This window comes from Spodoptera frugiperda, chromosome 13 (assembly GCF_023101765.2).
Source record: "Spodoptera frugiperda isolate SF20-4 chromosome 13, AGI-APGP_CSIRO_Sfru_2.0, whole genome shotgun sequence".
Taxonomy (NCBI): domain Eukaryota; kingdom Metazoa; phylum Arthropoda; class Insecta; order Lepidoptera; family Noctuidae; genus Spodoptera; species Spodoptera frugiperda.
Genome location: NC_064224.1, coordinates 1,139,565 through 1,152,135, shown reverse-complemented (window position 1 = coordinate 1,152,135; position 12,571 = coordinate 1,139,565). Strand labels below are relative to the sequence as shown.

General features: G+C 35.4%; 1 protein-coding gene across 1 annotated transcript; it reads right to left on the bottom strand.

Moving 5' to 3' along the window:
• Positions 1-4,591: 4,591 nt before the first annotated feature.
• LOC118270742 (uncharacterized) lies at positions 4,592-8,915 on the bottom strand. The gene is made up of 5 exons (XM_050698004.1): positions 8,752-8,915; positions 8,233-8,397; positions 6,185-6,340; positions 5,402-5,561; positions 4,592-4,846 (listed from the first exon to the last, which is right to left on the bottom strand). Exons 1-5 carry the CDS (start codon positions 8,761-8,763, stop codon positions 4,785-4,787), a joined length of 555 nt encoding a protein of 184 aa, XP_050553961.1. The 5' UTR covers positions 8,764-8,915; the 3' UTR covers positions 4,592-4,784.
• Positions 8,916-12,571: the final 3,656 nt, after the last annotated feature.

Sequence of the window (12,571 nt, the reverse complement as noted above, 5' to 3'; positions counted from 1 at the left end):
GCTTTCAAGTTGGAATACAAAACTTTGCCTCGTAGGCTAACTTTAATCAACACCTCGGAAGCTCGAGGTACACTCGATCACAAAAGACTTGCAAACCAAAATTGGAAAACTTGATGAATGAAAATTTTCTTGTATCATATTATTTTGCATTTCAGTAAAATGATACTAATAAGCTTTATTTATTTTTTTGAGGGGGATAATAATCCAGTGACTTCTCCTACCATGGGTGAGGCTAGAGGAGAAGATGCCGTTCCTACTCCTGCTTTTCGACTCGGAGCCCCGGGTTACCGAACTGTGGACTGCAGCTCCAGGATACTAATAAGCTTGGCTTCATAGTTGGATTAGCCATTGAATATAAGGTTTGGAGAGACATAGTTTGCCATGAATGGCCCTGTTCGACCGGAATGATACCACGGCCTCACAGAACACCGACGTGAAACAACGCTTGCATTGTGTTTCGTCATATATGAGTGATGTTACCAGAGCCAAATCCTCAATCCTCAAATTCCTAATCCCCGAAGAGACCTGCATTTGTAACTCCTTGGTGTTTTGGGTGTCGAGGAGTTTCACCGATTGTTATCAGGTTGTCCGTTTGCTCGTTTGCCAGCTTATTCCATAAAAAAATATTATAGTTGATTTGACAGATTACGATAGCGAGTGAAACATTTCATAACAAAGATATAATATATCTTTTTCTTTTATTCTACTATTACTACACGATTTGTCAAACTTTATTTTTTCCTTGGTTGTCCTCTTCCCTTCCATTTTTATGGTGCTTTTTCCAAAATAATAAAAACCTTTTTGTCATTACCTGTATAAAAAGTTCCGAGTATTTTTCATTACGTTTACAGTAACTGAAAAAAGGTGTACGTAACAAGGTTGAATTTTATGAAAAAACGAAAAAAAAAACTTACTGCTTTTCCCATTTTGCACAGATTTTTTAACTTACTTTGTTTTTTATCAGTTTTTTGAGAAGAAACATTCTCTGAGTTTTGTTTTAAAGAAATGAGGAAGAGTAATGAATTATTTAACTATTGTTATTTTTTTGTTTTTATAAAGAAAATGTTTTTGTTCATATTCGGTTATAAAATGTATCGGATTCTTTCCGATAACCATTTTAATATGAACTTCTCTTATCCAAACATGATGGTCCGAGATCCCAGAGCTGTCAGACATATCTTATTTTTACAAGCATTTAACCTTAAACCAAAGTAGTCTTGTATATAATTTTTAATGCCTTAATGTTTGTAAAGCTTGCCGAGTGACACCTGCGCAGGTACCAGGTGAGAAAGGTAACTAAAAATTAGACTCACTTAACGTAAAATTTTATGTCTGATTTTTATATATGCTTTGTAGAATATAATTACTTTGAAATCATATTAAAAAAAATCAGACACTTTCCATGATCACTCCAAACTTCCATGATCCATCAAAACTTTTATCAGACGGCTTAAAGCTCTAAAAAATAGTGCGCCTTACAAAATTGTAATAGCAATATATGGTGCCCCTGTAATGCAAAACAGTAGTACAAATCATCATAGTTTTACCAGATAATTTGCACGAACGTGATTACCATCGTGAATGTTACAAATGTGCTACTGCTTTGCCGAAAAGATATTTCTCTCCAACCTTACATATATTGGTACACCTGGTACCTGCGCTGGTGTCACTCGGCAAGCTTTACAAACATTAAGGCATAAAAAGTATGTACAAGACTACTGTAAGCCGAAGGTTAAATGCTTGTAAAAATAAGATATGTCTGATAGCTCTGGGATCTCGCTCTATGATGATCATAGTGTGGAGACACATGGCATATGATAGATGACAGAAGTCATACATAGACGATCGACGAGAAAATCAACGGATGACGTCATAAATCTTACATCGCACATATGAAGTTTGACATGCGAATAAACATAGAAAATCCCAACGAACAACAGTTGGGCAGAAAGCCAGCCAGGCAGGATCACCTCGCTTGGTGGAGGATTCTCCGACCATTAAAAATGGCGAACCCTCTTATATACTTCAAAAATGGACTACTACAGGCTGTTGATATTCTAGTTTAATTTATTAACAGTCATTTCAATCACACCCTAAAAAACAGAAACGTTTCAAGCAAAAATCCACTTCCACGTCTAAGACATAGAATCCATTTCAGCTTGAAAGAATACTTCAGTAAATATATACTTAAGTTAGCAGGAAATTGGTTAGGTAAGACTAAAGTTACAAGTGTTCAATACCACTGAAACGCTGAAACGCTACAACTTTACAGGATGGTTACTGATAGTTTCAGTTTAAGTGAGCTAATCGATTTCAGGCATCCGAAAGTTCATTATTGAACTGGATTATTTCTCTGTAATTAGGTCGGTTAAGTTGTGATTATTGAAAGGTTACAACTAACTTGAATGAAGTTTGTTTCAAAATAAGTCTTCCTGCTTAAGGCGGATTGGAAATTTCAAATTTATAGTTAATAATATTAGAAATTACTACACGGTTGGCGTGGTGACTGGCTGGGCATAGTGTAGAGGGTTTGATTCCTGCGTTCCAGTGTGATGTTGTATCGGGTTTGGGTATCATGTGTATGTGAAATTGTATGTTTCAAACGCACTCACGACACAGGACAAAATCCTAGTGTGGGGCAGAGTTTAAAAAAACGATTATAAAGTTCATGTTTCTTTACGATGTTTTCCATGTAATGCATGTAACATACTCTACAACCACTGTTATAATTTGTTTAAACACAAATGTGATTGTTACACATTGTTGTATAACGTTATATAACCGCTGTGTGGGAGCACCATTACTCACAAAACGTCACAATACCTTAACCTCCGGATCACCAGAACAAAGTAGTCAGCTCAATACATCTGTTTTTAATCATCAACCATCTCATTACTGTCACAGAACCAAACAACTGGCTTCCTCATTAAAACTAGAGCTCTCTGATCGATATCGTCCAAGCTCTAGTGTTGTACCTCTCTCGATTTTATCGATAGAATCTCTACTTTCAAAGTTACTCTAGTAGTAGGCACGTTCCTTGTTAGTGTGGCTTTTAATTACTAGTCGATGGAGTTGAAGCAAGCCTTCTGAATACGAAACCAAATGTAATCTATTAAGTTTGTTGACAGAATTAAATTAATGATATTTGGCACGAGATTTAACAGCTGATTAGAGTTCATTTGCCTTTCAGTAGTGTTAGAGTATGAAAGTGTCTCTCGTAATGCAAGTTATTTCACATCGGTGTTCTTTGAGGCCGTGGTATAACTCCGGTCGTTTTCGTGGAGAACCTTGGCTCTCCAAACCTTATATTTAATGGTTAATTCAAGCTGCTTAACGGGTTAGGGTAGGTACGGGTAGGTACGGGTAGGAATGGGGCAGTTTTTACTCAGTAAGAGTCTGACACTTTTGTCTGAAAGAAGGAAAAGGAAAGGAAACGACACCGGATGATTTCTCTACTTAAAAAAATATTAAAAGGATTTGAATATCGAGTTGGGCCAAGAATAAGAAAGGAATATTTCGGTTTAAAAAAACAACTACATATAATAAATAGTACAGAGATTGTCTCTGCCTACCCCAATGGGAGAAGAGCGTGAACGATACGTAGATAAGCTTTGTCGAATCAAATATTGAAATCCATACCAAAGGCTTAACAGTCGTTCAGGATTAATCCATGTCCATCAAAAATACGAGAAATATTCAAAAACAATTTGTGATTTGTTTGTTCAACCGTCATATCTAACGCTTATAAAATATTTAATCTAGCTTCACATTGTTTTTGCAGTAAAATATTCGTGAAAATGCAAATATTTGTTTGAAATATTTCAATATTACAATCCTCTGCATAGAAAACACGTGCAGCTGAAATTGGGTCAAAATTGTATTTAGTTTTAACTAGGTCGTGTATTAAAATTAAATATATTTTGGTCCGTAAAGTGACACAACAATATTATGTAAATCAATTTAATAACGAGTTATTAAGTACTTAAAATGTTATGCATAACTTACGCCTTGATCCATGGTTTTAGGTGAGCGCTACGCCGTAGGCCGTTGGGTACTACTACGCCGTAGCGAGGCCTACGCCGTAGCAATGCTTACACCACATTTGAAATTTTATAAAAACAAATCATTTCATACTTTTTATTCAACACTAGCTCCAAGATTTATTTTAATTGAAATATTTAAATAGAAATGAGTTAATGGATTCTGTAAAATGGCTGTTCTTAGTATAAAATTCAAAAGGCATGTAATGTACAGTATAATTTAATGTGCTATTACTTAAAGCTACTCAGTGCTAAATCAAAATGCGTGGTTATACGCAATTACATACTTACTCTGCTTTTATGTTAATTAATTGAAACATTCGTAGTCGTAGTAAATTAGTAATTACATTTTAAAAATATTGCCAAGTACAGTTAGCAAGATTTTCCTTATACGAGTTTGTAATAAATGTCGTTCAGAATATCCACACTAGTGCCATGATAAATTATTTCTTAGAAAATGAACTGTTAAATTAAATTGTGCATTGTTGTATAATCTCCTTGTTGGACGTTATTTCAAAAAGAACAGAATATAACTTGAGGAATATTGTGAACATTTATTTCTAGGAACTTCTTTTTGAAAAGAGTAGAAGAGTTTCATAGACTTATTAATATCAGACTGGGTTAATAAGAAATATTAATAAGTGGCTAATAGTGTACAATATTGCCCGTTTAGAAGCGCAATAAAGAATGGTTGTAAGAAAAATAAATAAAAAAAGTATGATTATTATATTTACAATAGTTTATTCACCAATGGTACCACAGCTGATACTTGAAGCTATTTACAACACTGACGTAGTAGAAGAATGCTGCGGACAAAATATACAATATATTAATATTCTGAACTTTCCATTATGACTCGTGTACCTTAATATAATACTGTAATCATCATCGTCCCAACAGAGGGCAAAGGCCTCCCTACCCTCCTTCCACTCCTCTCTGTGTAAAGCTTTTTCGGCCAATCCTTGTTACAGATGTCGAGTTTGTCCTGTAATATAATAAAATAATAACTTTTACTCATTGAAGGCTTATTCAAAAGGAAAAATAAATAATATATTTTTAACTGACTGCACTGTTGGCGTGGTTGCTGGGCAACTGGCTGCCGTGCAACGTGTAGCGGATCCGATTTCTGCATGGAGCAACTCTTTGTGTGATCCACAAATAGTTGTTTCGGGTCTGGGTGTCAATCCTAGTTATGGGGGGCAACCACAGAACATCCACTGAACAATTTCATGTATTATACTTTGTTCAAATCAGTAGAATCAGAGACCTTATTTCCGAAGTTCTACTTACCACTCTTACAATTAAAAACATGACCTTTTAATTTTACTCTTAAAATAACATAACATATAATGTCTACTTACTAGTATGCCACAAAATTACAATAAGTATGACGATAAGGGATTTCTTTTCCAAACTTCCCTCGAACATCTGGACAGCAACTAACATAATTTTGATGGCTACACATATGCAGTTGAAGATACATGCGGTACAGACATATATTTGTATCAGTTGAACTTTTTTCTGTAAATAAAAATACAACAATTATAACAATTGATATATCTATTGTGATGATATATCTAGTGACTGCACGGTTGGTGCGGTGGCTAGGCAACTGGCTACCGCGCAACGTGTAGCGGGTTTGATTCACGCACGGAGCAACTCTGTGTGTTATTCACAAATTATTGTTTCGCGCCTGGGTGTCATGTGCATTGTGCATGTGAAATTGTATGTTTGTAAACGCACCCACGACACAGAAGAAAATCCTAATGTGGGGCAATGTTTAAAAAAATATCTATCTGCCTGAAATACTAACCAGGTATATTTTCCTTCCCCGATAAATGGACTATCCAACACAAAAATTGTATTATTTAATTCGTGTTCCACCAGTTCTAATACAAGTGACTCTGAATTTTTTTATGGAATAAAATGTATGAAAAATAAGAATATGAAAAAGGCAAACGAGCAGATCGATTACCGGATGGTAAGCGATCAGCGCCGCCCATGAACACCAGAGGAGTCAAAGGTGAGTTGCCGGCCTTTTAAATTCCTCCGTTTCAAACAAACAAACTCTTCAGCTTTATATATTAGTAGGAATAGATTATATAGTCAATTTGGTTTCTAATGATGATAATAAAATAACTTACAGTTATGATTCCAACAAATAACATGAAACAGGTCGCTAAATAAATAATTATCACGAACAAATAGAACAATTTGAAGTATATTGACAAATCATCGTTTTCATGAAAAATTATATCCATCAATTTCTCCGATTGCATCAATTCTATTATTGCCCCCATCTGCAAAAGAAACGGTGTTATTTATTCTATTTAAACTCTTTGGGCACTTGGCTCTAGTCCGTATATAAGCTTTCTTAACTCTACGAGAAGAAAATTAAAATATCTTTATAACAATAACAATAACAACACACAGGCAGTATACAGGAGAACACATAAACAGGGACCTTAGTCTGCTATTACAATTGTGTCAGAATGGTCGATCATTGACTACTAAGGCTAAATTGAAATTATTAAAGTCGCTAATTGACGACTAAGGCCCCTGATCAGAGGTCAATCATGTGATCAAAGGATCACTTATCATCTTATCAGCTGGAAGACTTCTATTGTTGATCAAAGGCCTCCCCCTTAGTCCTTCACGTAGATCACTTATAAGTTAACTAATCGTAAAATTTTAAGGGAGCTAAGTGACGACCTATCTTAGCTCCCTTAAAATTAAGTAAAGTTGATGAAAACGAGCATTTCTATCATAGATTACTACGTATGTAGAATCTAGAATGTTCCCAACATCTACAAACATGCATACATACATATTTTTCCAGCAATCAAAGCCAGGACCGACATAGCACTATAAAAATGTATATTTAAATTCAGATCTCTCTTTGATACATCCAACAAGATTTTCTTAGCGACATCTCTATGATATGCATGCTTACTAATATTTTGAAAGTGAATGTGTGTATGTTTGTTTGGTTTCATCTTTTATCTTAAACTAGAGTTTTTTTATTCTTTTCTTTGTCAATTTATTTGGACAAAACCCGGTAAAAAAAAAAAAAGATTTTTTTTTTTCTTTTTTTAAACGTTGCTCCGTGTGGGAATCGAAAACACGTTGCGTAGCAGGTTGCCCAGCCACCGTGGCAACAGTGCAGTCATTTCTATATTTGTAAAATCTAATTAATTCTAATCTTTTATTTTTCCATTTCTATTCCAAATTCATTTTCCATTTCAATTCCAACGATGCAATATAATGTTTTTGCGTATTATTAACACTTTACATTAATTTTGTTTTTAATGTCTTCCTTACAAACAAAGCAGAAAACTAAAGCTAGTATTACACAAAATGTAGAAAACACATTCCAAGTGCCAACTCAGATGTTGTATGCACATTATGTAATTCAAACTGCTCTTTGCATACAAATGACTCGCATCTAAGATTCCCTGCCTTTTGCTTGTCACAAGACCCGTTTGCATTTAGCAAATAAGACGTCTTTTCACTTGGAAAAAATATACGAGAAAAATGTTTGTTTGTTTTTCAGAGTGGAATTAAAAATGTTTAACGTATTTCGAAGGTTGAAGACATAAAATGTAATACAGTATGAGATATGCATTGAAGTATATTTGGAGCGTGAAAATGTGGAAGTGAAAACTACTAAAACTGTATTGTTGCTTTCTTTTATTGATCTATTTTTTTTTTATGAAATAAGCCGGTAACCGAGCAGACGTATTACCTGATGGTAAGCAATCGCCGCCGCCCATGGACACTTGAAACACCAGAGGCGTTACAAGTGCGTTGCCGGCTTTTTGGGAGTTAGCAATTTAAGGGTTGTTGTTCGGAAATTGGGGATGGGGAAGATTGGGAAGGGGGTGAATCTAGTGACGAAAATGAGGTTTTTGGTTCAAGTGAAATATTCAATTTTGAATTCCTTTTTTTTCGCTAGGACTTTAACATACGAGTTCACATAGACATGACAACCAGACCCGAAAAGGTTTGTCGTTCGTAAACCTGGACTTATAATTTCTAATTTTAAGTTTGAAATCACCAAACCGCTTTGAGCAAGTGTGGCGATTAATGCTCAATCCTTCTTCGTGTCAGAAGAGGCCTTTGCTCAGCTATGGCAATCGATGAATTATTTAATAAATGTAATGAACTAATTTAAAGGTATGAAAATACTCACAAAAGACATGACACATATAACAATTGTCCCAATTAGCAAAGGAATGCAGCCACAGCATCTCTGCGGGTAGCCGAGACAGTCCACGGGGCAACATCTTGGAGGACGTGTTACAATATGGTCAGGTTTCGGTGGTGGGGGTGGGGTAAATAATATATTATAGGAATTCTGAAAAAGGGGGAGCATGTATTACTATTGTCGAGGAAGAATATGGGGATAAATATTACGCTGCAATGAATAATCATGTAAGAGTACTTTTACACCAGAGATGTGCTATGTAGCTATGCTACGAAGATGTAATAGCTAAGTTGTGAAACTATGTGACCGTTTCCACTGGTACTAAGCTATGTAGCTGTGTTACGAAGATGCGCCGCCGCAAAGTATCTGTGCGAGGAAGATGCATATGTCGATTAAGATGGTAGTAGGGAAGCCGTCCATAGCATGCATCTTTTCATATAAAAACATAGTTTAGCTGATTCCATTTCCACCAGTAATGGATCGAAATATAAAGTACAAACTTACCCACACGGACATATTTCTATAACTTGAATTTCATGTTTTATTGTCAGTAAGATTATAATAACAAATCTACGTTAATTTGTCCTGTATTATCTGATAAAATCATTGAAAATTATAAAATAATTTTATTTACACATAACACATAGTTTTGACAAAGTCAGATTGAAGGTTCCGTTGACATTATTGTTTTTAGAAAAGATTTAAATATTTATAGAATAGCCATTTTTCATATCGGACCTCTTCCTTTTCAATCCATGAACGTGGAGTTTAAGAAGCCTGCAGGCTTTTCATGCTTGAGGGTACGGGTTCAAAACCAATGTGCCTTTTTCCGAGTTGTAGTATGTACATTCTAAGCTAATTCAGCCACCATAATGACGCACGGTGAAGAAATACATTATGAGGAAACGTAACGTGAAGTTTTGATCAGTAAAAATATTTTTATTGTAGCTACAAAATGAGTAAGTATTAAAATACCACTAATAAGAAACCACAGTTTAAAATGTAAAGCAAAGCAATTTCCTAGTAAGTAAGCAAAATAATTACCTACTCCATCTGCAACTAAATATTTAACTAGGAACAACCCACGCAAATAATATTCTTCTATTTACTACAGTTAAAGAGAATCTCCATAAGTTTTTCTTTGTAAAAATCTTCGGTCAAACAATAAGAAAGTTGAGAGAAGTTCAGAACAGATTTATGTAGGAGGCGACTTGCCTACGCAGCATTTAATATTAATGTCTTGATGACATTTTTCATCTACCAGCAGCTTCGCCCGCGTTCCTGTGAAATAATAATAAAACTTTTTTTTGAGGGGGGATAATCATCCAATGACTTCGCTCGCAAGGGCGACGCGAAAGGGAGTATCAGACTCTTACTGACTAAAAACCAACCTGTTCCTACTCCTGCCTGTCGAGCCGGAGCCCCTGTAGACCCGCTAGGTAGTCCGCAGCTCCGGATCAGAATAATACAGCCTTAAGGTGTTTTGCAGTCAGAGATGTGCTATGTAGGTATGCTACGAAGATGGCTGTGAAACTATGTGACTGTGTCCACTGATACTAAGCTATGTAGCTGTGCGAGTAATATGTGCTATGAAGATGCGCTGCCGCAAAGTAACTGTGCAGCTCAACTATGTGATATAACGATATTAAGGAAGCCATCCATAGCACGCATCTTTCCAAATAAAAAACATAGCTTAGCTGAGTCCGTTTCCACTTTTGATAATTGACAGCTCAATCCCAATGGCATAAACTGATGAAAGATGATGTTGATGTTACATTGAAAAGTGGGCCTTGCATTGAAAATCTGCAGACCCCAGTTATGCGTTTTGTAAGTTACGTGCTTATTACAATTTGTTTTTCTGACCCGTAACTTTGTGGTGGCTAAGTTATTAAAGATTTGTATTTATCTCATATCCTACTTTCTGTTTATACTCTAAAGCTTTACTTTATTTGCACAGTTGCTCGTGTACTTAGTAAAAATTTGTATTTTTATTTACAGTTATTAAAGCATTGCGTCATTAGTCAACTCGTTGGACAGTCGACTGCTAAGCAGGGGTGCTATATTTAGCAAGCTATTTTAAGATTGAAGAACAAAGTTGATTTTCAAATTCCCAACTAGTGAAAACAAGAATAGTGTCTCAATGTAAACTCAACCTTAAAGTTTGAAACTAATAACAATTTACCTGCTACATAATCAATTTTAAATATCACTGTAAAATGAACCTTATTTTTCGGATACGAAGCGACAATTTCAACTTCATATTATCAAAGACTCCCTTTGTAAAGCAAGGTAATGTCCAAAAATCAATAAGACGGAAAATGATAAAGCATTATCGCTTCCTTCTTTTGTGAAGAGAGGGGCTTTGTTAGATCGGGAGCAAAGATTATAAATGGGGGTATGATAAAGAAGATATTGCATTACAAAATATATGTATGTGTGCTGCGCCTCTACATGCAAGAGGCACTCACTTGACCCGCATTGGCACGGTCGCGGTAGGGATGTCACTGCTGAACTAAATTATAGGGGTTTTGGTCGAGATTTATTAAGTTTTGTCTGGTATAAGTGTCCTATATCTACTCTAGATGAAGGAGTATATACCATATCGATGTCAAAATCAAATGTCCCTTCCTACTGCGATGATTTTAAAATCGAATATATTTGTTTTTACGTGTTACTTTTCTCAATTATTTTGAAATTAAAAATATAAAAGTACGCGTGTTTATTCCCTAAAAATGGTAGACAGAGTCGAGTTATCTAATGAGTGTTATTCCCATACCAATGACATTGATATAATTGGCTTGACTTGTTCAGTCGTGCTTACAACCTGTCGAATAATGAGGCAGTCAATTCTTAGGATTTTTACAGTCTTTTATTTAACTTGTATCGTATATGTATATGTATATGTGTGTGAAGTATTACAACTAAATTTTGAAGCAAATATCTTCAACCGCTTGAGATGAAATTTTATATACACGTTTATACATAAATGCATATGTAGTGGTGGCCCAGAGGTTTAAGACACCCGCTTCTCATGCACGAGTGTGCGTTTTCGAAACCTACCAAGCAACAATGGGACTTTTCCGATTATATATACTTTCTAGGACAGTCACCACTGAAAAACGGTGAAGGAAAAAATTGTAAGGAAAGCTGGCCTTATAATTACTGATTATAAGTTTACAATCGCCAAACCGCATTGAGCAAGCGGGGTGATTAATGCTCAAACCTTCTTCGCGTGAGAAGAGAACTTTGGGTCAGCATTGGCCACTTACCTATAGGCTGATGATGTGATGTGATGATGTGTATATTTGTGTTTGAAGTCTTGCAACTAAATTATGAAGCAGACATCTTCAACCGATTGAGCTGAAAGTAGTTTATAAATAAATACTGTTCAATTCAAATGATGTAAACCCTTCTCGTGAGATTAAGTATGTATAAGCATCTTCTATTTATTTTATTTAGCTCAGGACATTGACCTTTGACGTTGACGTGACATCTGCGTCGATATTATAATTTGTTAACAGATGCCTATTTTAATATCAGATCATAACGGATTTCCCTTATAGTTTTTCATACCGAATTTAATTTTCATTTTACATTTTACGAGGAAGTATAAAACTAATTTAATTTACCTATTTTATATATAGCAGGAATATAATATCATGTTCATCGCTCGAAACACAAGGGAAAGTAAACTTTAGAATATACTACATAGGTAGTATATTTAAATGGCATGTGTTTTCTGTACTATGTATACAATACTATCGAACACATGGTTACACATCGAGCAGCTTTAAAAAACCAGTTTATCATGATCTCGCTTTATATGATCGTTCCGCACATACCACGGTCAGTTTATACTGGTTTTTGTATAGCTTCATGTGCAGCTATGTGTAGGTGCTACATACTATAGAAAAAGAGTCACGTCAAAGAAAATAAAGAAAATTCATTCCTTCATACGTTTTATACTGATTCAATTCCAGCAACACAAAAGTAGGGGTCAACTACTCTATATAAATCCAGTTTCCTTTCCTCTCTATACAAGTTGGCAACCCTACCCGAGTCCTCTCATAAGTCGGACGTGTGAAGGGCTATGGTTGCCACTTCTTTGTTTTCTTTGGGTTCCGTCCGTCTTTATAAAGTTTATAAATAGAATGTTTTAGCTTTACTTCGTCTTGGGTTTAACACGTTTACTTAGGCATTCATTCGTTGACTGCCTCGTTGGCCGAGTGGTTGCTGCGACTGCCGGGCAAGGGGTCTCGGGTTCGATTCCTGTGTCGGGCAAAGTACTACTGGGCTTTTTTCGGTTTTTCGAAAATTTCTCAGT

Excerpts from the sequence above, each read along its gene's own strand:
- LOC118270742 (XM_050698004.1), bottom strand. Across the intron at positions 6,341-8,232 it reads TTATATGTGTCATGTCTTTT|ATGGGGGCAATAATAGAATT; the intron begins GTGAGTATTTTC and ends TTTCTTTTGCAG. Across the intron at positions 4,847-5,401 it reads TGTAATTTTGTGGCATACTA|CATTCTTCTACTACGTCAGT; the intron begins GTAAGTAGACAT and ends TTTTGTCCGCAG.